At 43.0% G+C, this 26,640-nt stretch overlaps 1 protein-coding gene across 4 annotated transcripts in view; it reads right to left on the bottom strand.

The window, feature by feature from the left end:
- Positions 1 to 26,640, bottom strand: part of LOC122575742 (complexin) — a 322,428-nt gene that overhangs the window by 62,236 nt on the left and 233,552 nt on the right. Inside the window, exon 1 of one of the 4 annotated variants that reach the window (XM_043745114.1) lies at positions 841 to 921. The exons of 2 other annotated variants lie outside the window; for them this stretch is intronic. In XM_043745114.1, the coding sequence (XP_043601049.1) occupies positions 841 to 853 (13 nt within the window). In that variant the 5' untranslated portion in view covers positions 854 to 921. Of the gene's footprint in view, positions 1 to 450; positions 475 to 840; positions 922 to 26,640 lie in introns of those variants that run through there. One more of the 4 variants, XM_043745115.1, reaches the window with a different exon arrangement.

Raw genomic sequence — 26,640 nt, 5'->3', positions numbered from 1 at the left:
AAATATACAGAGTATGATATAAGTAGATCATGGCGTTTAAGGAGGATCGTCACGCACGAAGCTGCATTGCGTAGGTCGGGTCAAGTTTTCACGTTTAAGTAGAGCAACGCACGTATATGTACATACGTTTAGCGTACCTGTGGGTAGTAACAAATATACATACAGACTAAACGAGAACGATGATCGTAGACAAATGACGAGATGCTGGAACGAAGCTCGGAACATAGCGAACACTGAAGCGATGCAAGCATACCCGGAAAATACACGGCTCTCCCGAAAAATTGTCAATTGAATCCCGAAGTAATAAAAACTCAGAAAGAAAAATCTGTAGATAGATGGAAACGATCTGCAAGTTTCGCGCAGTCGACTCGAGGTGGATTTTTTTTTTTTAAACGTGCCAGAAGATAGGAGAGACAGAAAGACAGAGATTATGTTTGATGTGAACAATACCTGAGTCCGTTCGCTGTTACAGGCAGGCAAAACGTGGTGCTTGGTGACGCGCCACTCTGGAGCCAGTCCCCTTGATTGCGGCCGCGATGACACGTAATGACTGGTGAAGCGAAAAAAGGGGCAAAACTAAAGTTAAACTGGAACTTATAGCGTGGTAGAAAAGGAACGCGAAGGGACAGGCTCCAGCTCTGTTTTGCTCGCGTTACTATGATCGATGGATCGATATCGGCAACGGGAGGAATGAAGAACTCGTATAACTCGCGCGTTTCGTCTCGTTCGCAACTGTTGCAACGATACGTGGCGTTGGTAGCGTACGTAGCGGCCGCGAGGAATCAACAAGAGCAAGTGAAGAGGCTAAGTAGTGCATGCTTGGCTTTCTAGCGGACATACCCAGTATGTCCATGACTCGGCCTCGTGGCTGCGCTCGTGATGCTGGCGACAGTAGTACTGGCGTCGTTTCGGTCAGACTTCAGTTGCCAGTACCGACGACGACCACCACCACTTCCACCACCACCACCGCCGCCGCTAGCATCGTCGGCGTCCCCTATCAAGAACCGAGTTCCCCACCAGCATTCTCCAGTGGGCGTGCTTCCACGATAGTCGGAAGGGGTACACGGTGGACAGAGAGGGGTAGAAAAATGTTGGTCTCCCCCTCTGGAACGCTCTTCTAACCCCTTTGCCGCGTCCTAGCTTTGCCTCTGCGAGGAGAGCCAGCCTGTAACCCTGCGCCTAATATTTCTACGGGACTCTGTGGAGCCGACGCCGATCGGTTCTCCTTCCGAGAAAACCAGAGTCCACGCATCCGTACGATCCAGGGTGGATGGCGAGGATTATGTGCGCGCGCGAGCTCCAATCGACGAGGTCGCGGGAGACGTTAGGGGAAGTGCGTCGCAGCTCACCCTCGAGATAAATCGACGACACTGGGTCAGGAAAGAACGGCTTTGTAATTTGGGCTAACACCGCTTTCCACCGTTCTCCTTTTTCCTTTGTTTTCAATGATTTAATTCCATTAGGGCGTCGAATACCGATCAGGTTTCACCGATTTTTCTTCACGTTACGAACGTTAATGATAAGCAGCGTTGGCAAGTTCCTCTATCGCCGATCGCTTTTATGGAAAATCCATCCAATTTAGCCGGGTCGAATGTTTGAAAAAGCCAGGTGGCGGAAGAACCGACCGGTCAATGAGATAACAATTCCAGCAGAGTTTTATCCAGTTCAATTCCGGCTATTGTTTCCCTCATGCAAGTGAAATAGAAACGTAAGTCTCGGTGAAATTTCGCCGGCGTAAAATCACGCGTAAAAGCTTCGGTGGAAGAAGCGGGAAGCCTGCAAGCGGCAGGGACACAGACGGCAACGTACAACAGAGGACGCGATTCTTGCACTCAAGTGAAATTGCAATTACTAAACGCGAAAGGTTCTCGGAACACACGCATTCCGCGCGCCACCGGAAACCCATTAAGGAATATTCCCGCGTACAAGCCTCGCTTAATGAGCGATATAATTTATCGCCACTACTTAGAACCTGGTCTAGTTGCGGTTTGTAGTTAATAGGACCTACGATCTTCGTGTCATTAACGGCGCGAGTACGTAGGAAGGTAAGACGCCACCTTCGGCCAAGAGGACGTTCGAGGACCAGGTTCTCTGGTTCTCCTGCTATTTCGACTAGCTTTATCGAAGCTAGCGATCGCTACCATCGAACTTGCCCTTTGCTACTACCCTTTACCAACCCATTTGAGTTCCTCCGTCCCGATTCACTCGTTCATTGTCTGGCTTCTCGTTCATTGTCCGCCTCTATCGCTGCTTGTACCACTCGTATATCTCTTCTCTCTGCCTATTCGAATTCTCCTTCGTTTCCTACGTCTCCATCCTCTTCGGCCATCTACCATACTGCGCAGAATAGGAACTTGATAGACACCGAGAGGAACACGCACCCTTCATCTTTCAGACACTCGGTTCTCGAAGATTTATCGGGCTTTTCACGCACATATCAGAAACTTCACCCTTCCTTTCATCCCTCAAAATTGCTCCATGCTATTATTTTCTGGTAAGGTCAGAGGTTTTGTTTATTTTCTAACAAAGAATCGCGAGATCAGTCGTATTAGCGAGGCGTGGAAAACGAGGATGAACTTTTACGAAGGAAACAATCAAACTCGAGCCTTCTTCAGCTCCGAAACGCTGGATGGGGCATGTTACTAACAATCAGCATGAAGGGCAGAATTGTTGTAAACGTATCTGTAACTATGTCACGGAAGAAATATTAATCAGAACAGAAAGTTGGTAAATCCTTGATAAATCAACTGCGGATATTCATAGATTTCTGAAAAATCGAAATACTACAAAATGCAAAGAATACTAGTAATACATAAATATATGCAAACTAAGATAAGCTACTTCCAATTCATAAATTTTACTTTTTCAATCGTTGCATCCAGTACGTTGCAAAATACGTTTGAAATGCATGCGCAACTACGAAAAAAGAATCCGTAATTAAATCACAGTTCCTCTGTTATTAAAACATTTAAATTAATTAGAAATTTATTAATTAAAACACAATGTCACGGAACACGAAAACACAAAGTACACATACGTAAACTTAGGATATTCAGAAACCTACAGAATATGCATAATAAATAAAAATCTGCAAAACGCCCAAGGTAAACCATTTGTTATAATATAGAATGTGAAACAAATTACGATATAGAAGCTGAAATAAATCGCTACGCAGATTCTATCTCTCCATCCAATGTTGTATCCGATATGTTGTTAAATAAATCGCCAGCGACATACTCCATGAAGCAACCCCTAAAACCTACACGGGTCTCCTCTGCACGCGCCCAACGCAACGCAATGCAACGACTAGCAAGAAGATACGACTCGATGGAAGTCGACTATTGCCGCTTCAACGAGCCTGACCACTTAACGAAAAGAAAATCTCGGTGCCGGTTATTCGCGATAAAGCAGCGAAGCGTTGCTAACTTATGGCGCGTAAGCCGAGAGACTAGAAAGGCTAGGGTAAACCGTGAAGGCGGCCGAATCCATAAACATCGGCAATCCACTTGTACGAGGCTACGAGAATCTCGAGAGGGAGAGAAACAGAGACAGGGAGAGAGAAAGAGGGAGAAAGAGAGAGAATTCAAGGCGATCTCTCACCTGTTTACGCGACCGCCTGGTACTGACGTGCCCGCGCGTGTTCCGCCTCGTGTGTGCACGGGGTCTCGAGCTGGCTATCGGCTTGATAAATACAAGCAGTCGTTGAATAATGCATCGGCCGTTCCGGCACTCGGGAGTAAACAAGTAACCTAACACCGGGGTCCGGCACCGTCAGGATACTGATTCGCCTAAATCCTCTGCCACTGTCCGTTCGACTTGACTTGTCGCCGCTCAACTTTCGCGACCCCTGTGCACATTTCATTGGCACGATATCCAAGGTTGGACACCGTTTTGCCTCGTAAATTCAGCACGATATAAGCGAGGCGAATCTCTTTAGATTCGTTGCCCATTGGTTTGGAAAAAGAAACGATAGTTGTTTCGCCAGCGGCGTGGTACTGATTTAATGAATAAAACGACGTTAAATTCTTGGCTGGCTAAAGGCGGACGCGAAATCGATACGCTCTCTCTAGAGAGATCCTTTCGCCCAGGTGCGTTTAACGCGACGAATTTTTCGATTGACCGACCGCGTAATTGCACTATGGCCCCTGGTCGATCCTTGCCGCTTCCAGTGGATCGAACATTTGAAAAAAAATCTACTGCTTCTCCTCCCACTTTCTCTCTTTATCTATATATCTATCTATCTATCTATCTATCTATCTATCTATCTGTCTATGTGTGTCGAATCTCGGCAAAATGGACTGGTTTGAGGGGGAGAAAAAAAAAAAGAAGGGGCGAGGGTAGAGCAAAAATAAATTTATCGATTGAAAGGAAGGAGAAAAGGTAATTTCGTTGAAAAACGCGATAGCTGCGGGCGCGCAATGAATATCGAAAGTGATTAAAAAAATATACGCTCGTCATGAATATTAATGCCATCGGACCCGTCGTTGAATCGAATATGAAGCGCAGCTTTTCGGAATGATAGCAGTCGCAAGATCCAATTTCCTTGGTTCGATAAAAAAGAAGAAGAAAAAAAAAAGAAAAACGAGCGTACATACAGTCTTTCAAATATTTGTTAGAAACTCTATAAATCCATTTGTTCCTCGTGATACCGAATAGTATTTGGATATCGAAACCGTACAGAGAAAAGGCTTCTGGATACTGTGATCAACGGTATCGATATCGTCTTTGGCCTTCATCCTGCTCTTCCGAGGCAACGCCGACAACGAGATTGATATCCCGCAAAAACACCTGGTATTTCCGATAGCGTAAAATATGCAAGTATAAGCGACTAAACGAAGCAGGTAAAACGACCTCACTGGCTGGCGTCTTGGAATTTCGTTGGCTCGAAGAATTCTCTACGCACGTACCTGCACGCAAATCCACGACAGGGATCACGCAAGCCGCTCGTTGCGAGGCAGCTCGTTAGCCGAGCTCACAGCTACGACTGCAAGTTCGAAACATATCGGTTTCCATTGCGTTTCGTGAATTGAAACTACACAGCGCATCCCAGCGTTCGAGCGATCAATTTTCCTCGACTGATTGGGCCACGCTGTCAAAGGATCCTCGAAATCGAGCGATTTGACTTCGAATCTGTCTGTCGAATTATCGGTCGTGTTCTGTGTCATTTACTGCGTCCCTTTCATTCGAAAAAAAAATCGCTTTGTAAATTGCCAGGACGGGGCGCAGTAGCGGAAGGAAGAAAGTTTGAACTTTGCTAATTTACCTGTTCTTTTCTTTAAGCCCCCGTAAAGCTCCTTCTGAAAAGATATATCAACTCGTACGTAAAGTTCCGAGATTATAAATTTACTAGGTTCTGGTGTACATCGGATTTTGAACGCGATTCGCAGAAAGGTGGAATTTGGAAATGGAATTTGGAGAACACGCTGCAATATCTGGTTCGTAAAGATGTCACGTCGTGGCTGCGGTTTGTGTTTTCTTAAGTCCCTTGCGTCTGTTAAATCTATAATAATTCTTCGTACGATAATTCTCTAAAGGAAAGGTAGAAAAACGAGGAATAATATTTCCAACGTGAGTGTTAATCGCGGTATCAACGTTCGACTATTCGCCATTAACAGCATTTGCGTTAGTTTCTTGCACGTGACTGGCATAGAACAGTTGCGAATCTGGTTCATACTACAACTCGAGCAATGTTCTCGCGGTATTTAGTATTTATCCTGAGCGATAGCGTGCTGCGTTCCCTTAAGGTGTCGAACAATTGCAAACCTATCAATCGAGATATATTCCTTGAAATTTTGCGAATAAAATTATGCAGCTTCGAAGATGTTTCGACGAGCGTTATACGCGCAAAGTTCGATCGTGAACAAGGAGACGAGTCGATAACGAGCTTGTGTTTGTACGGTCATGGGGGTCTTACCGGTTAAACCAATGCTAATTAGTGATAATTAGTCGGGTAATAGAGACTCTTGGATGGTAGCATGCAGGCTGATTGAAATCTCGAAACAAGCGCCCTTTGGGACTTTTGTCGGTTGTGACAAATATTTACCACGAAATTCGTCTGTAATTCCCATCCGGCCATCTTGCGTTGATTAGGTCCGAGTATTTACAGTGGTGGACGAGTTCATCACGTCTGCGCCGCTTAGTATGCCGAAACACGGATTGCCCGTGTGTTCCATCAACACGTCTATCGTTATTAACGTCCGCAATTACCGAAACGGTTTAATATCTCCGGCCCACGCGAAATTATCTCATTAACGTGACGGCATTGCGTTCGAGACCGCGACGCGAATCGCAAAATCGTGCGAAGAAGGAGGCGCGCGAGGGAAAGTTGCGTTGGAACGCAAGTGCTAAGAAAAACACCATAGTTGTACAAAACCAAAGATCGTATTCGACAAGACCAGCGAATTGCTATAATACAGACAGCGGAACAGATAACTGTCAGCAATACCGCGAGAAGTATCAAACACAGAATTAAAATAATCGCTTCTTCATCGTTAAGATTCTTCGCCTTTTTGCTATCAGACACAAAGGCTACGTATTTCCAGTTTTTCTACAGCAGATAAATACGTACAATGAAATTTCAGCCTGTCGTACCGTACCCTTCCCATAGTGTCCAAGCTGATCGTACGTTTTCTTCGTCGGGAAGTTTCCCCATATTCAAGAACGTCCTTACGACGTTAAAAGTACTTTTCTATGTAGCTAATCGATAACAAGATCGACACAAAGCTTTCAAATCAGTATTAAGACACGAAATTTACAGAATACGAGTATATTTGAGTAGCTTGGCGCTACAACCTACGGTGTCACTCGCCTGATCTAAAAACGGTGCTACACTCGATCACGTTTCGGATCGCATTTTTCCTTTGCTTCTCGCGGTACCAGCCTGATCACGGAGAATCACGGGGATCCGAAGACTCCTCAGTAATTCGGTTTAATATCGTCTGGAGGCTAGAGGGTTGGCTAGGCCGGCACGAATTGTCGAGGATTGTCGTCGTCCTGGTCGGACTCCAGGCAGTCCTGCTGCCAATCATTATCTCGATGGTATGCAGACATACCACCACGTGCGAAACCGGGTATGCGATGGCTTCCTGGGAGACGGTCTACGACGAGAGCGGGTCGATGAGGGAATACGTTGGCGAAGGGACTGCGTGGCTCCGGGAATGAGAAGGGGCGACAAAGCCCAGGCACCGGTATATTGGCATACCAACGGCCGGTGATATGGGAATACTTCAAGAACAACTTTATAGCCGCCGACACGACTGAATTGAGACGATCGGGATGCCCTTTTCTTTTCTCGTGCTTCCGGCTCTATCGTTTCGCCTCCTCTCACTTACTCTGCGTTCCGACCGGCAAAACCTTCCAACCTTCCACCTACGAGCTGTTTTTACGAATTCTTGATTCTCTATACCAATATACAGGTCATTCGGTGACAGATGAGGCCGTTGGGTCTAACAGGGATAGATTTACGAAACATGAAATTGATTCGTCAAGCAGAATCGGTCTGAAAGCTGTCGTATTAAATTCGAAAGGGACGGAGCGTCTCTTTCGTGCAATTGAAGGGAATTTACAAAGGAAAGGGCGATGTAAATGAGTGATTTCCTGATTTCTATGTTAATTGCTGGCAGGTGTCTTAATACGAAGCCGAAGATCGTGGAGGAGTTTGGTAAAGGTATCAACGATGCGACTGATCTTGTAGTAATCAATATTTTTGATAATGCTTATTATGGTAAGCAGAGTAGAATCGGATTGAAAGTCGTATTAAGCTCGAAACGGAGACTAATTTGTTCGTGTCTCTTTGACGCGACTAGAGACTACAAGGGAAAGATACGGCGCATCCGTTTTCCTTGATTTTCTGATTCTTGCTTCAATCGGTAGTTAAAAAGATATATCTTAAAATAAAATTAAGAGCAACCTGTTATACAAGTTAGGGAGATTCTTTCGAACGGATAGAAAGATCCCAAATGTTAATATAAGCAGTGACATTTGAATAGCAAATATATGTAGTATACGTAAGTACATATTAAAATATACTATCGCTACGATTTTCAGTAAGTAAGTATCTCCGAGTTATAGTTTGGCGATTGCATAAGATGGTAGTAAATGTAGCTTCTTACTACCGATTTACCATTAATTTGTCTACCTGGAAAGATTCACATACTGTAGCTAAGTGTCCGGATATCTGCGACTAGCAGCGTATGTATCTAACAACTCATACAGTGGACTAAAAGTAAAAGCGAAGGATCACGTTGCTCGCGCGACGTAACACGCGTAGAATCACTTTGAATGCCATTGAATCTCGAATAAGGGATTGCCTCGTCTCTTTGATGCAATTAAATTGAAGCAGAAACGGACGTCAAGTTAATAGACCTAACCCCATTCGCGTTAAACCTTCTAAGTACAGGTGAAACCTTGCGGTCGTATTTACTGCTCGAATTCTCTGGCAACGGAGCATACAAAAAATATCATGGTAATAAAGATCAGGCGACAAAGACGAAATCAAGCAGTCTGCTCGCGTACAAATAATCTTTGTCTCGTTCTAAGTATTCCGATTCTTTTCGCCTCTTTTTAAGTATTCCGATAGTCTTTGTACTTTTTTATGAAACGTAAGGTCGCGCGTTCAGTGGCATTAATATCGGCGAATTAACCGGAAACGACGATCTACGCGACACTAGAACGAGAAGAGTTTAACTAGAACGCATGGCAGTAGATAAGGCGTCTAGCGCTTACTATTGTGCAGCGAAGCTCTGCAACTACTATGAGAACGTATACGCGGCAATTCAGTTACTCGGATACGAAACGCTGCTATAAAGACACACGCGTCTTGCCGAAAGGATCCCATTAGTTTGCATTTCCGTTAAATCGAGTCCTGATGCGGCTCACTGTTTCCCTGTGATCGCCTCGCGTCCCTTGCGACTTCCGTCAAAAGAATTCGATCTAACTTCCACTGTCGTTGGACTTTTACTGCGATTATTTTCAGAATCGAAACCGTACAAACTAGTTTCCGAGGCTGTGTTATAAAAGGCGGCTGCTAAAGTCTCTTATTGCTTCAATGTTCAAAACTAGATCGCGGATATTTACGTAGCTACGAGAAGAACAGGGTGAAATACGTATCTATAAAATGGAAATCACGCGGAAAAAATACGGTAGGTTTGTATTCGTTGAATTTCTGACTTTCATATCGCTTGTCCCCTTAAATCAGGATATTTGAATATAGCTTATCGTTAGTTGAAACGAAAAACGGTATGTTGTATGGGAAAAGTGAGCGACAAGTTTCGTATAAATTTTTAAAACCAACATAACATTTTGCGAAATGCTCAAGAATAGACAAATACCAACAGCGCATATTTCGTTTCTAAATCGTGTAAAAATATAGTTTTAATAACACGAAACTAGTTATTAATGCGCTGAACGTAGAAATGGCAAATATTTGTATAGGAACATGAAAAGCGTAATAAATAAAAAGAAAAAATACGAGTTACATTGTAAAAGACTCTGGAAAATGCTGTGTAAGTCGCTTACAGGATAGGCAAATGCGAAGCGAACGCCATGTAATAATCCAATCACCGATATACGATCGATTGTCGACTGGGTGTCCGTGGGTGTCCGTAGAAGCAATTTGTTCTATCCGGGTCTAAATAGCGGCGGTCATTTAATTTCACGCCGAGGCACCGATCGACCGGTTCTCCGACTACATTGTGCCGGGATGATCCCCTTAAGGAGGGCTGAATCGTCCGCCTAATTGCCACGGCCTTTCTTTTTCTCGTCGGAGTCGCGCTACCGATGCTCCCTTTCTACTTCCATCCCGCTTTCCTTCTTGCACGTGCTTTCCTCCTTTTAACTTCTCCGCTCTCGCGTTTTTCCATCTCGCGGCTTGTCATTTCTCTCGCTGCCGCCGGATCGATTTAGTGGCGGTGTGCGGTTGAATCGAGGACGCGAAGAAAAACGAGAAAGCAGCAAGCTAGCAGAGCGCGAGGAGCTGCGGGGTGAAAAAAGAACGGGTGAAAGCGGCGGAGAAAGAAGCTGGTTTCCTGGCGCTTACATACACCCGATGGGAACTCTTTTATCGGGGAATCGAAGGAGGAGCCACGGACGGCAAGGAACAACGGACAAAGGGAGTGTTTAAAAGGCGTGGGCAAAAGGAGAAAAGCAACAGACGGAGGAATCAAGGTGGAACGGTAAATAAGGGGAAGTCGGCGGCTGGCGGAGAAATTGTACGTACGGTCGGCGAATGGAAGGAGGGAAATTTTGAGGCAGACGAGCACAAGGAGCGAAGCGAACAAGTAAGCAAAGCAACGGCCTCTGAATGGGCGAAAGAGAAGAATCGCCGGACTGCAGCGAGCAACGAGAGTGGAAGAGATAAAGCTCGCGGATATTTAGAGAAGCTGGAAAGACGCCGTGTCCGCCTTCCCATACCGAAAGCAGATGGATAAACCAAGAGCAAAACTGTAGGAGCTGGAACGAGGAACGAGGGAAGCCCGTCGTGGAACTAACAGCAGCTTAACGCTCGGCAACGGAATCCTCGAAGTCCACTCACGTGCGCGCGAACCACGCCACCACCATTTTACTGTAAATCAGTCTTAAACCACGGCGGGCAGCTTACAATCAAACGTACTTTAGCCGGCCTTCCACGAGACGGATAAAGTGGCCAGAAGACGAAAATGGAATATATCCGTGATCATAAACCAGGCGCGTCCACCTCCGGCGTTTTTCTACCCGTTCCTCTCGCAATCACTTTACCACTTCCTGCTGAACCTCTTTTCTTTGCAATATGTCGCCGAAAGGGTGTTCGCTGGCAAGTCAATGAAAGTGGCCTTAAATCGACGTTATACGTTACAATTCGCTAAAACGCCCTTCGTGCTCGATTTTAAGTTGCTGGTCTGCTGGATCATGGCGAACTATTTCAATGAAACGAGTAAGGAGCGCGTTCCTGCTCCACGACCGAGAAGAATCACGATGATTTTCTCCGATTGTTGGCTGACCGAACCGTCGAAGTAGAAGTATCGTTTCCCCGATTGCTTGTAAATTAACTGGAAGGAGAAGTTAGCTCTTGAAATACACCTTTTTGCTAAAATCGACTGAGAAAGAACTTGAAACGAAATTTTTGTTTGATGCAAGCAGCGATAAGTATTATAAAGTATAAGTATTATAAAGTATATAACGAAGTATTTTCCGATCACGGGCGTATCAAACGATTAAATCCGTTGTGTTCTTTGGATCATTTAAAACACAATGGTATTTTTTTTTATTGCTAACAAGTTTCTCAAGTTCAAGAAAAATATGGAAGAATCGTCGTTGGTATGTGATAAGCGATTAACAGGCTCCTTCCCCTAAACTGCTTTCTACGGAATAGATTAGGTTGCAACGTAAATTCGACTTACTTTTATATTTTTCCCGACATATATAGCATATGTTAAGTTGTCCGGAAAGTGTCTTTCTTTCACAGACACGTCTTTTACAACGACGCATCTTTATACAAACGTGAAACCTAATCTGTAGAACGTCGTGATCTTTAGTTTGATGGAACAAAATGGATCGTACGTAATTCGATAAAATAATGTAAAACGAAAAATGTTGTGGATCCATTATTTCCTTATAAAACGAAAGAATCTTTTCGGACAACCTGATATGTATAAAAATCGACATGTTTTCAAATTTCTTGCAATACACGCGACGTACGTACGTATAAAATCAGGACAAATTTATGTCTTACGTCTGACTCTTTCGCTCATCCCTTCACAGATCCCCGATTTTATTCGCGTTTACGTTTTTCTCGCATTACGCGCGAGATAAAGTTTATAGCGTGGAGGTAGACTTGGCGGCACGGTTTTATCGTTTCCAGCCACTCGCCGCAAGTCCGTCTGATGCTCGAGATACGATCATAATTCGCGCTGTATAATCGAGCTACCGGTACCTGAACAGGTAGAGGGAAAGAGGCGAAGGGTCAATAAATGCCCGTTAGGATACGTAAATTAGCGGCGAAAGTTTATGGCTGGAAGCCGGCGAATAATCGACCGTTAGCAGCTTTTATTCGGCCGAAACGCGTGGCTGATTTACGCTCAGCGTAAACTGCCTCGTGTAACTCGTGGAAATCGTTGCAACGAAGAGACTGGAAAATCGCCGATGATGATTTACGATGAATAGCGACGTCGTTAAGAAGTCGAGAAAGCTTCTGGTCGTTGTAGAGAAATGAAGGATAGTCGAGAAGTCTGACAAGCCAGCACACGGTGTAATATTTGACTTGCGATAAGATCTCTTCTTCGACTTTCAACGCCGAGTTATCGTGTTTTAGATCATGGCGGACCTCGACACGATGACTCAAGTGCAGAGGGAAAATTTCGACGCTTTTCATCGATATATTCGCGTTGTTCGAAAACTCCGTAGCGCTTTTTATTATGAATCTCTGTCAAGTAATGAAACGTTGGAACAAGTACTTCTCTTAGTTGGATACTAAAGACAATTCAGGAGAAGCATCCAAAATTCGTTAATAAAATAAATTTCTCCCAGCGAGAGAGTGTCGAACCTCATATTTCTAGGAAACTTGGAGTTTTAGCTGCAACTTTTTATTTGTCTAGCTTATTGGACTAGGATTGTGATAAGACTATAGAATATAGGCGTCATCTCTTAGTTGGATACTAAAAAGTGTTAAAGGGAAACGTTAAAAATTCGTTAGTAAAAGAGATCATTTTTAAGTGGGACATCGTTGAATCTCGTGTATCCAAGAAATGTCGAATCTTAGCCGAAATGCTTATTTCTATTTGCCTTATTTATTAAACGTAGATCTTGTCTTAGTTGGATACCGAAAAGAGTTAAAGAGAAACATTCGGAATTCTCGTTGAGCGAGACAGCGTAGAATTTCATATAGAAATTTTGATCCTTAGCTGCTTCATTTTCATCTGTCTCATTCGCCAAGTATAGAGCGTAGCCTCGTTATTTATTCGGTTAAAGAGCCTCGTGTATTTCATATATTTGCAATAATTTGCAAGCTGTCAAACTACACAGCAGTATGAATAGTAGCAAACGTGTTTGGATCTAGATATTCTAGCTACAATTTGTTGCATACTACCTTGCCAACGACGTTAAAACGTTAGATTTTCCGATAAGTCGTAAGTGGCTGCTGAAGGAATAAAAAATGTTACTGTGGAACGTCGGCCGTGATATTCAGGAAACGGTGGCTATGGTGGCGACGTTGGCGACCCGGGTGATCGATGTCAGAGGAAAAGTGTAACGTCGTTGTGTGGCAGAAATTACGACACGTCACGTCCGCCAGCGAGTAATTATCCCGGAATGAATTAGCCACGGCACAAATTTCTAATTACGTTCGCGGGGCCGAAATCTGGTGTTCACGACTTTTACGGTTGCTTTTTTGAAACGCGCGCAAATCGAGTCACGGGTTGTGTCGTATATGTTTCGAAAGAACGCAAGGCAAAGCAACTTATTTTCCTTTCGTTGCTAACTTTTGATTTATCTTTAAAACCCTGCAATAATTATCATTTCTAGTCGAACTGATCGACTCCACCTTTTCCAAAATTTGTCATTTTATTCGTTACATGCGTCGTTAGTAGGTTGCGGATTTTTGTGCAAATTCATATTTCAAAGAGCGTAATTTGAAAAGTAGAAGCTCGGTGGAAGATTGCTTTACCTACAAAGTGTTATAGACAGTGCTTTGGATATTTTATTTATTTTCTCGTCTTATGTGCATTCTGTGCAATTCTCAATTTCCTATAAATGCATAAAATTCTCTTAAAAAATAAAAAGTACCTTGGTTCCATGACGTATTGTATAATCGTAGATTCTAACGTTAAAAAGTATTTGTTTCTCTATCTTTCAGTTGACAAAGTTCAATCGACCAACATGAAATGAAAATGAAAAATTTTGGTATGGTTTTATAGTTATGAAAAGGCGAAGATGGAACATTGCAAAAGTTCGTAAGACGACGCGTGGGTCATCGAATCCGGCCACAATTGCCAAATAAATTTGCAGGATGATCGTTATGCAAGTTTAACGAGATTAATTTCCCGAGGTTATCGTGAATTTCCATATGACTTCCTCGCAGAAGGATTCACCGTTCTAACACGATAACTGGGATCAGAAGGGACCGTTCCGAGGACTGTACAAGCTTAGACAGAATACGGCAAAGGGTGCGATGATCTAGATTAGGAAGGTCTAATTGGCTCTCGTCGAAAATTGCAGCTATTTCGAGAACTCGATGAAACGGACTTTCAAAGTCAACGTCCAATTTTCCTTCCGCTGTAAACTACATTAAGGAAAGGAAAGTTTCGACGATGACTCGTGATTGAAAGAATGACTTTGCAGTAGTAAGACTGGCACAGCTATCATCAGTCAGTTCAGCTTTAGTGATTAATAAACGATAAGGTAGACTACGGAAGTTTATGCAAACGCATATTTTTATGAGACATAGATAACGTAGAAATATGTACGTAATAGACACGAGGGATGGATATCGCTACAATCGAACAGATTGTGATTGTCCGTGCGAGAATAGACGAGAAAAGACAAGGCGAATGCCAGAGATGCCACCGGAAGATATGGAAATGGCGTGAGGGAGGAAGGCGAGCGAGGCAAGAAAATTCGCAAGAAAAAGTCGTTAGTGAGACGTGATAACAGCGCCAAGCCCTGAAGCCTTGTTGGTCCTGCGACAACAAGAAGTAACAACGCAGGAAGTGTGAGAAAGGATGCGTGTTCTCGCTCGTGGTATTCGAATTTCAGCGAAAAATATCACGCCCCTTTCTTACGTATATACCGTAGAAATATATTTTTCGAAAAGAGATTATTATTAATATGGTGACTCGCGAAAATAATATATTACGTGATCGATATATTATGCGATTACTATTATTATGATATACAAGCGTTTTGGGATTTTATTAATATTGTAATGAGACACGAGTATCATAATGGTATCGGTAAAATTTGAATTATTCGCAGGATAACACGCGTAATATATTCATAAATGGTTTTTACATTAAATATTCAAATTTCACGAACCAGTGCATTATTTGTGTCAGCAGGTTGCGATAGATTTCGAATTCGCTGGCAAATAGAAACTAAGAGTGAACGAGAAAATACAGAACGCTAATTACGTTAGGAAAATGTTGGTAGTCGAGGTTGTTTCGCCAAAGCTGCAAGAAATATTCAATTTACCCCGTGCTCTTTTTCCTCTTTTTCGTATAATCGTTGTCGTTGCTCGAATGCTTTGCGTTCACCTAGCGGCGTGCACGTGGCACGAATTACTGGAGTAATTATGGAGCCAGGAAACGGGAATGTCGGCGAACGTGTTTTCCTTTTGCGCACTTTCCTTGTCCATTTTCGCGATCTGCCTTCTCGTTCGATCGACCTGTTCTCTGAAACTTATGTAACGACGCATTTCGAGATGCCATAATTTAAGCCTTTCGAAGACATTAGGTTGTCCGGAAAGTGTCTTTCTTTTAAAGACACTTTCTTTTATAACGACGCATCTTTATACAAACATGAAACCTAATCTGTCGAACGTTGTAATCTTTATTTTGATAGGACAAAATGGATCATACGTAATTCGATAAAATAATATAAAATTGTAAATATCTATGTATTTTTACAAATCTAAAGGTGACAAACATTCCACAGAATGCAATAACACGTGCGAAGTCGTATAAAATATAGTTATATAAATGGAATATATCGATCGTAAATTTTTGTAGACGAAACGAATTACACGCCATGTGGATCCCATTTCTTCGGTTATCTTTTGAAAAATCTAAAGTTGCATAAAAATTCTAAAAAAACGCATATCGACTTTGCAAGAATTTTAACCAAATAAACCAAAGTTCGAAAGTGGTTAAAATCCATCGAATGTATAAATTCAGATCGCGTCGAGTTTACTTTAAACGAGTATCACGATCTTACGCGTTTTTCCGGCCAGGCAATCACATTGGTTTGTTAAATATTCGCAAACTTGATTCACGTGGTTCTATCCACGAAATGAAATTGGGAAGCGTTTGAAAGGAGAGGCGCCGGTTAAACGACGTGAAACTTTGATGCGCAAAATGGAAGACATGGAATTCACCGGAAACTGGGTGTGACGGTAGTTTCCTATTTACACACGTGTTCTCTAGTAGTTACTGTTACACGGAATCTAGCTAAATTCGATAAGCGACGAGTGATAAATCGACAATGTGTGGATGCGTGTCCATTTTTCCGTACGGTAAACAATGTAATCTTTCTTCGTCATTGACACGGCAGAAGGATGAGAAAAAGTGTCGAAGATAAAGATAAAAATTGACAGGAGACGGCCGGCATCTGGACATAAACGCCGCTCTTCGGGACGTTATCGTGGTCGGCCATTACAAGATAAATAGTTTTCATCGGACTGCATCGTAAATCTTGGGGGAAATCCTTTCGCCCAAAGAAGAAGGAGAGCTCGTGGTGCAACTATCGGATCCCTAATTCTATCGAATCCCTTGGAATTAGGCACAAAAACTCGGTGGAAGAAACTTTAGCGGGCGTACGAAATAGATTCGCGAGCTATGCAAGACTGATCTCGTTTGAGATGAAAATGATAACGTTTTCAAAATCTAATTTCAGCGATCGAGACATCCACGCGTGCTCTGGCTTCTGTATCATCGATCGCAATTTGATAGCTTCGGCACGTGTGATTTTATGTGAGATTTAATTTAATCGTAAGCACGCCTGTTACACACACGTACACCGAGTAATTATTCTCCAAATTGTTCATTACAAACTCTTCGTTTTATTGCACTGTTAAACAGTTGAAATAATGGCTGAAAAACGTTAATGGATATAAGCTGGACGTTTAATGTTGTTGGCGAAAATCAGATTTCTATTGTAACATGGAATGTACGAATTCTTTATTCGCTTAAAAATTCTACGATTCCTACTCAGCTTTATATGAAATTTCAAACGAGACCAGAATCGTTGAAGGTTTCAATAATTTTCTAATAATTTCTGAAATTAATCTCACTTTCCAATAGTTATGAGCGGATATGTGTATGCACGCTTACATGTACAGCTAAATCTTAATTCTACATGCAATGCCCTATACATTTGCAGTTACGTTCCGAATTTTACTAATATAACCACGATATTCGTGTCTCATCTAACGAAATTATCTAAAGTACTAACGAAACTTTCAAACGTTTTATATAGTATAATACATACGATACTTTCCAAATACTATTACATTTTATATATATACACTCAGTAAGTCTCGAAACACTTTCACGAGCGACTGTATAATCTCGATCATTCTCTTTTCATCTGTCGCTTCTTTTCATGCCCATTGATTCCATGTAACGGCTTCTGAATCTCCGTTCGACGTCGTTTATTTCAATTACGGCAATAACCTACCGAGGAATCGTAGATCTTTAAGCCATAAATTGTCAGATGATTGCGCGAAACAACCGTAAAGGCGTGAAACAGGTCGGTATTTCGCCTGGAAAAATATCTTTCTCGCTCCTCTCCGTGTCTTTACGAGCCGCCGTTGGGAAAATTTCCTGGATATCACTGCCGGTTTAAGAGAAATCCCCGTCTAATAATCATCGAGCTTCGTGCTTCCCAATGGACGAGCGGTCGAAAATCCCCGCGATAAAGACGCGCGGCTAGAATCCCGGGTAACCCCGATTTACTAAGCAGCAGACCAGGCCGCGGAGGGGTTGCATGTGCAGGATTTTGGCCGGACGCCAGCTACGGCACTGCGGATGTCGATGGTGACACGGGCTGGCTTTGGTGGGGCTTCGTTCTCTCGAACGAGCCAGTAGTTCGCGCGAAACTCATCGGGACGATGCTTTAACACGCGTTTCCCACTCGCATCCCTCCGCCCTAGTCAAAGATTATATTTTATTTGAGATGCGGCAAATCGAGCAGCAGCCATCGAGCAGCCAAATCGATCGCCAATTGCGGCACGATCGTCGCGTCGCCTGGAAACTGGACTCTGACGTTCGCTGCGAAATCTCGCGAATTGTTGCGCTCTACATGCACAAGCACCCATTTCTGGGCGTGGCTGTAGCACGTTTCAACAATTGTTTAAATCATTTTTGATAACCGCGTTAACGTTTGTTCGATCATCTATTACTTGCCACTGTGGCGTGGCAACATATACTCGTTAAACGTGTAACGAACCAGATCACGATATTTAGCTTTCATCGTATTCCATGAATTGCGAAACGTCCCTAAAGTTTATCCAGACTGATAACGTTATCGGTAATTTTGATCTCTCTGTGAAAGCAATATTTCTTTTTTTTTTATCGACGCGAGACAATTACCCAGCGACCTAAATTCTGGCCGCGTATATAGAGCGCAGCCGTCAACCACTTTTTTCAATTTCGTGTCCACAGAATTACCGTTAGAATCGACTCTGTAACCGAACTTTTCTGCATATTCGACGTCATCGTTGGCGCTGCGACTGCGTGTCTCAGTCTAAAAACGTCCTGCCGCGGGAAATATACGGCGTCCAGGGACCGTCGTATTTTTTATCGCATTTTCATGGCTCTCCCTCTGAAACCGGTGCTCTCTGAGCGAGACTCGGTGCTATGCTTTGCTCTTAATTCGATCGACGGCCAGCAAGAAACGCGTCCAACCGAGTCTACGCGATCGTTAATTGCCGTTACGTTGCCTCGCACGGCCTTCCGTGCGCCAAAATCCTCGTGTTTATCACGCATTCTGCAAACCGAGGGGGCTAGTGGATTCTGGCTTCGTTACACGGCTCGTTGAGGGGCCACCGTGTTTCCCCATTCTCTGACCCACTGAACTTTTCACCCTCCTTGCGGAGACATTTCACGGCACCCCCGGAATTGGGGGACCTGGACACGCTTCGCAGCTTCCTAAAGGATTCTCTGTTTGCTGCATCTATTCAATTCCCGTTGCGCGAGGCTAATGCGAATTGGCTAATGTGAGTTTGCTTCTTGGTAATCCTTACACCGCGGATATCTGTGAAAATTGGTATCTTTGCAGAGGCGAATCAAGCAATGCAATAGAATAGAATCTAAGTAGGAACTCGTTTTATTTATTAAATGTTACAGCAGGTGGTAATCTTTGCATTACTTTATATACATTTCCGCGTTACGCTGATTTCCTATGTTTCTCCACTTTTCAATTTCTCGTAATTCTCATAAAAGTCCACGGTCTAACAATCTTTATAGAAACGTATAGTATCCGTGGATAGTTAAGCGAAGAAAATAATACGAAGGCTTCGGTGAAAAATTCCAAGAGGCACGATACGCTTTGTACACTTGATTTCGCTTCTACTGTAAAATCATCGCAGAAATGTGCTTCTAGAAAAGAAGTTATCACAGTCACTCGTGAATGCCTTTCGACGTTTATCCATCACGGAAAATATTTCTCGTCGAAACAATTTTAACGCTTCTTATTAACGTTTTAACGCGACACGTATATTTAGCTATCTTTCATATTTTACTCCGCTTTTTCTATGAAATGTAACATACAAGCTATCCAGAAAAATATAAAAATAAAAAAGAAAGATATATAAAAAAGAGAGAGATTCGTTCAAAAGTCCAACCGGTGGAATTAACGAATACAATGAAACAGTCGGCTACCGGTTACGAGAGACGATTTTCACAGCGAATACTGGATAAAACACTGGAGCTTTTATCTGCGGCAGGATTAAGTAGCCGAGTGGCTCGCGATTCGTCTTGAAACGCGATCTTCCGGCCAGCAGAATTATGTTAATTGCGATTATGCAAAATGTTTGCTCGAGTTGGCGAGAGTAATCGATGCGCTCTTCCTGGAGGCGTTTATGGTCATACAATTATAGTTACGTCAGCGGTATCGTTTCATTGGCCTAGAAACAATGCAAACACTAGATTTGAACAGAATTTCATATTCCAAATCAAATCGCGTTTGCGGTGGATATACTTTATTAAATTGTACGCGATGCTAATATTTACTTTTGGCTTGGCGCAGGCGTTTCCTGTATTAAATCGAATTGCCATGTGGGTATTCTGACTAAGGATGTGTCTGTGTGTCTATGTGTGTCTGTGTGATTGCGAGCAAGGTTCCAGGAGCGTGCTAACACGCCGCCTGAAGTCTCGTACACGCGTTATCTTGCTGTAATTGCACTCTCCCTCTCTCGATTACCTTCTCCATTTAGAGTATGTTGGTCCTATTTCTCTATTTATCAGATACGTCACGGCTGGTTAGATGAAGCCGAGAATATTGCGAATATCACAGTTGAAGAAATAATATGATACGCAAGAAATATAAATGAAAGAAGCGGCACACGTTCTAACATCGTAGACCGAAGCGTTCTAATTGGTGAAGGAGGTATAGACAAACCCCATGGGAAGAAGATGTGTATTTATGCAAAAGATTTAACGAAGTTATAAACAAGCGGAGTTTGATGTTTTGTAATTATTCAGTATCAGATGAAGAACAGAGAAATTATTGTCTGCAGGGATTAAAAATAATGGTGATAGAGCGATGGTATCGTTCTAATGAAACATCGCACCGGATGGAATTTCAGCCGCGATAGCTTTCAAGGGTTAAACATCTTGAATCCGTTACAAGAGTTAATATATTAGAAAACAGGGAAATTGCGAGTTTCAGACCCACGTCACGTTCCGAACCTTCATATTTTCTAATATAACGGTCCCATAGATTTTCTGCAGTTCTCAGGGATTTACATCGGTCATTAAATTCGCGAAATTTCGTCGCGTGATGCCCGGATGCAAGCTTGATATTACACAGGATTTTTACGGATGCGGCTCATGAATATGCACGGGCGGCGCATTGAAAGAGGGGGGAAAAAAAGGAAACAGCCGGTTCTTTTGCATATGCATTGGAAACACTGGGCCACCAGTTGGCTCTAGCGATATCACAATTTCTATCCTATAGTTTGCCAGCTTGACACCGTTTTTCTCGCTCATTTTCGATTTCGAAAATTTTCCCACCCAGCAGATTTGCCGAGAAAGCTTTCTATATCATAGGATTAGAATCAACTTGGAAAATGGACATCGATGACCTGACGTGTAACGCATAAATCTGCATATTTTGTCTGCATAAATTGCAACATATTGGGAAACTTACGGAGAAGAAATCGTACTGTTCTATCGTCGTAATTTTCTCGAGTTTAATAGATTTTCTTGAAACATCAAAGGTCTCTCTACTCGCCGAAACAAAAGTGACATTCGATCGTAGAAATTCGAGAAGGAGCGTGGCAACGAATTTTCTTTTAGTCTTTTAGACATTTTTAGATCGTTATGTATAAAAGTAAAATTCTAATCGATCAAATAATTCCTCGACAATTTGAACCAATTATCACGTTCTGTATAGAGTAGGTAAATGTGCTGTAATGCTTACGCACGAAAATATATGTAGCGTCTAGCAGTGCACAAACACAGCCGCAGTTCCCCTTAACAAACGATACGCCGTGATTGCATCGTCCAAAGGTACGCAGACCGAGAATACTTACGTGTAGCGCAGTTGCGCCGCAATCTCGCTAATTACTCAAATGTAAGCGCACGACAAGATACGCTTAATTCCACGAGGTAGTTAGATACGGGCCAATGCGCGTTCTCCGTGTAATTAGAATTTCAAAACGACGCGCGACAACCAGATTCGAAAACGAACAGTTCCATTGTCCGATGAATTACGAACGAAACGTAAAACTTCATTCGGTAATGTTCGTTCCACCGTGTACACTTCCGTTAATTAAAGTATCCAGACATGTTGGACGATATGTAGCAACAGTGTTTGAATTTGAAAAGGAGCGTGGAAATTAGCGATGAATTAACAATCGGAAATGCCTCTTTTGCTACCTTTTTATGCAATTGAAAATTGTTAAAAGGCGCAACAATTATTTGCTCTACCATTTGCTACATACGCTACTACATAGTATGTATATTTGCTATTTGAATATCGTTGTTTGTATTAACGTCGCGAACTTTTCTATCGATCCAAGTGAATTTTCTTAATGAAACTTGTAATTCATAAATGAAATATTTGCGGGCAAAGAGTTCGTCGATTGACAAAACAATCCTACGATGTTTGACGATTGTAGAAGATTATTATTGCACATTTTCTTATAAAAATCAACGTGAATATCTTAGAATGTGAAGATCACAGAAAGAAGTACATGGTAATTATCTTCTTCATAGGAAATAATAAAAACTGCAGTCTTGCAGAAACTAGAAAATATAATTTATTGTGTTCTATCGTACGCAGCTATAACGACCATGGCGAATAAAATCATTGCAGTTCGATTTCTATACACACGTATCCAACTTCAGGAATTAATATCTCTATTAGGAATTACATTCCATAATTCAAGAATTCGAATAAATTTCGTAGAAAGGTAAGTAAGCGTGTAGGTTTTCCTTCCGTAGCGTAGCGTACACGTGCGTTCTCCCTTTCCATAGTTTGCTTCGGGAAAGATTCAGCGTGCCAGGTCCCCTCTTCCCGTTCAGTCGACCTACTCCTGGTTGCCGGTTCTGTCAGCATAGCTGTCCCGCATCAACTCTATTCGGAATCCGGTGAAAAATGGTCGAGTGGATCCCATCGAGTAAAAAGCGGAGGAAACATGGTAACGATGTACCAGGAGAATGATCCACGAGCCATCAGCGGGGAAAGCGTCCCACTCACGAATTAATACGCCTTTCGAACGCTATTCCATCTTGGCAGCGAGACGGTTTCACGAGTTTGATCGATCGCTGCGATTCTAGTGAAAAACTGTCTAGTCCAAGGCTGGAATAATGATTTCGTGGGAGTAGAAGAGGGACGAGCCTTGTGCAACGCGAGAATTTCCATAACAAGGGCTGATTTGCATGTTTCGTCGCGCTACAAAGTGAACCGCCGTAATCGAGCCGCTTCGCGATTGGCTTTCGACCTTTTTCGAAACGCAGACAAACTGGCTGACCTGTTACCGCGTTCTATCGCATCTACTCGTAGAATCTGTGCGAAATCTGTGCGATGGAAATTTGACGAAGGCAAAGATGCGTTCGAGTCGGCCAATGGAAATTCCGTGGAAACACGTTCCTTATCTATTCGACCTATTTTTTCGAAGAACGTGCACCATCGTTTCTCTATCACCAGGATGCGTCTAGAATTACTAGCCACTTGCGTCTATATAACACTGTGCCTGTTACTCGAGCACGACAGCGTTGATTAAGCGCGAGGGATGATTGCGATGTTTGGTCTAGCTGCCAGCATAGACGACAGTAACTGGATACGAGCTTTCGATCCGATTAGATCGCGAACCAACGACCTGTTCGTCTAAGTCTGGTTATAACAAAAATCTTATTTTCACGTATGATAACGTTACGTATAAAAATAGGATTTAATTGTATGGTTAAGATACAGTGGCTACAAGAGTATTTATACACCGTTGTAGTTGTTGCAGCATCTATATATTAATTAATTAGCTTCAATTAATTAAGTTAGATTAAATTTTATGTTATTCGCTAGTGCTTTCGTATGACTATAAAATATTGGTACAGTGGAAATGAAATATAGGATCGGCTAAAAAGCGCTTCACTGGAAAATAAGGCCACGCACAAATACTTTTTGCAGCCACTGTATACTCGTACATATACTCCCCTTCATAAGTATTAAGTATTAAACACTTGCTTGTTTCGTATAAATGAAGTATGCCAGTCGAACTCCATCAACAAAATTAAAAAATTGGACGTAGTTTGGAATAATACAAATACTTCTATATTCTATTGTTCTATCTATCAGCTTGTCCGGAAAGTTTCTTTCGTTTGATAAGGTGATGATAGATGAACGACAATTTCTGTTTTATATTATTCTATTGAATTAGGTGCGATCCATTTCGTTCTATTTCTATTATTATGTTCGTGCATAATTCGATAAACTAATATAAAACAAAAAACATTGTGCTTCTATTATTTCCTTTTAAAACGAAATTTCGGACAACCTGATACTACAGGAAACGGGCCACACGATGAGTAGACGGTAGATTTTTCGTAGATACGTACGTATGGCATATTTAAAGACACAAAAAAGCAGAAAGTGCGCGTGACACGCAAAACATTGCAAGCGAAGTGCCTGCAGTAATATTTAATGGCTGAAACAAATCTCTACGTAAATTCCATCATCTTCGGTTGTGTTACGAAAAATAGGAAATTGCATAAAATTCCGCGGTCTAATGACGACGTCAAGTCGAGATTAACTCGCGTACAAACGACCACGTTTCCATGTGTCCATCTCCAAGCTTCCTCCCGTATGTTCGTTTATCGTTCGACGAGACTCGAAGATGCTGCACGCTTTCGACGCCAATCTTTCGTGTCACTTGCGACGATAGAGGAGAAGAGAAAAAGCGTGCGCGTCTTTCGTGCAACTATCCGAAGAGTGCGTCCGTTGCGAGGCGCGTCGCTTATCTTCTCGATGCCAGACTCGCAAGCACAATAACGAATCCTTCACACTCGAACCGATACAATCCGCTGGTGGAGCGTTTAACGTGGACGGATCGTCGCGACGCCCTCGACGTCGCTACATTTACTAGCGTGGAAGGCCGCTTAACGTATTACCCCGTAGCTAGGGTAAATATGTCTCCGGCGTGGCGTATCTGGCGGCGTGTTCGCGCGTGCGACATTTCGTTACGGTCGCGTTAAGGCGGTTTCGTTCATTCCTGCGGAAACGCGATAGGCCATAGACCTAACCGCACGGAGAGCATTCGCACGCATCACTGGCTGCTCAACGAAAACTCCGTATCTTCCCTCTCGTCCGTCAGAGTCAGACTGGCCGTGAAATATTATCTGCCTGGAACTCGCTAGACTCCTTTTTTGTCATCCACTTTGCTTCTTACGAGTTGCGGCTTGTTAGAGCCTCGGCCTGCAGCTCGGAGAGCAAACGGGACGAGCGTAACACGACGGAGTACCGGAAGGAATCGAAGTTTGTTCGGCGAAAGGTTCGATTTACCATCTCCTGCACCTCTTGAGCTTTAGTCTTCGAAATAGCCCGGTTGTTGACTCAGCTGCGTTCTTTTCGTCATTTTCGAGCGTATTTCTCTAATGTTAAGAAGTGTGCCAAGTTGGTGGAAAATGTGGGAGAATCGTTGTTCGTATATGCAATTTTGATTTTATCATGGTAGACGTTTTCTTAAGTACACGATGAACTTTCTTATGTTAAAGATTCGCTTAAAATCCGAGGAACGCGGCGGGGTTAATTCGTCCATGTACCTGTCTCCGCGTCTTTGACGCCGCTGGAAGCAACGAGGAATTCTTCAGAACTCGTCGGACTGGATTTTGTTTAAAGTCTGTTTAAGGCTGTTCTTGTCTCATCTTGTCTATGTCAGTAAAACTTTCTCGCAGAATGCATTCGCACGATGGAACGAGAAAAGGTTAGATAGACGAGGACGAGCGAGCACCGTGACGTTGTGTTTGATGAAAAATTGTTGCCTCGATGCTGTGTGAGTCAGAGAGTTATTGTACCCCATCGAGAAATCGTCAAAGGTACTCGTAAGTGGAACAAGAAGAGAAAAACCAATCAACTAGAATAATGACACATACGTAGTAAACTGATTTAGAATAGCGTCAAGATGCAATTATTTTCGCCCTTTCCTATCGTCGAGGATGATTAAACTCGAAGAGGTCGATAAAACGAGAAAAGTAAATAGCAAAGTCGATTAAGAAGCACTCGGTAGAAATTGGCAGGATTAGCTGCAGTTGCGTACGTGTTTCGTGGGTTGCGGTCGGTTGACTCGGAGAATCGAAAGTCGCCAAGTGCTCTTAAGCTCGATCGAACCGGGACAACGTGGCGAGAACAACGTGGATCGCGACGAGTCTATCTGCTCTAAGTAGAGCGAATCGTTGCCACATCAGCCCTGACGTTTCCGCCCGTTACTTCAACCATCTCGTTTTCCTTGAAATCACGGCTCGTTTCTACCTCCGGCTGGATAATCGCGGCGTCCAGGCGACCCTGCTCTGTGCGAAGTTGTCTCTTTAGACTATAATTCTGTGAATGCGAGGCGTCGATCGATGAGAAGAAATTGGAGTCGAACAGGGGGGGAACTTCTTTTTCCAAGATCTCTCGAACAGAGGAGAGAAATTGAATCGCGGAACGAATTCTTCGATAGAGCGAGGAACGTGTAACGACGGAGAGGCCAGGTGCTCCCTTTTTTCCATTCGTGTCTTGGTCGATCGATGGAAACGAACCAACGCTCGAGGAATTCTTCGATGGGGATTGTTTTTGTCCATGAGACCAGATGGACTGACGAACGCGTTGTATCTGGGGTTCGAAGCATCGGCTTTGATGTCGTTGGCTTTAGGCTCTGATGGAAATTGCAAGAGCCGATCTTGAGACGTGTCGGGGACGGATTATTTGATGGCTGGATCTGTAAACTGAAAATACGTGGCCGTACCGAGTCTAGAGACCCGCGTAGAGAAATTGCGCGATCGCTAATTGTTTGAGAACATTAAGGACATTAGAAAGATGAATTATACGAGGCGCAGTGATCTATTTGTTTCGCCGCTATGGCTAACAAACTGGCATATTAACGTAATGAGTGTGACATTTTGTACCGCCAACGAAAACAAATTAGAGTAGATATACGGAGTGATCGTTAAACAAGATTAACAAGAGTTATATACATTGAAACAAGCGAAGAGTAGATTAATCGCTGTCGAAATATACCGTGCTGCGTCGAAATAAAGG

Source organism: Bombus pyrosoma, linkage group LG15, assembly GCF_014825855.1.
Source record: "Bombus pyrosoma isolate SC7728 linkage group LG15, ASM1482585v1, whole genome shotgun sequence".
NCBI lineage: Eukaryota > Metazoa > Arthropoda > Insecta > Hymenoptera > Apidae > Bombus > Bombus pyrosoma.
This window is presented reverse-complemented; position numbering and strand designations above follow the sequence as displayed.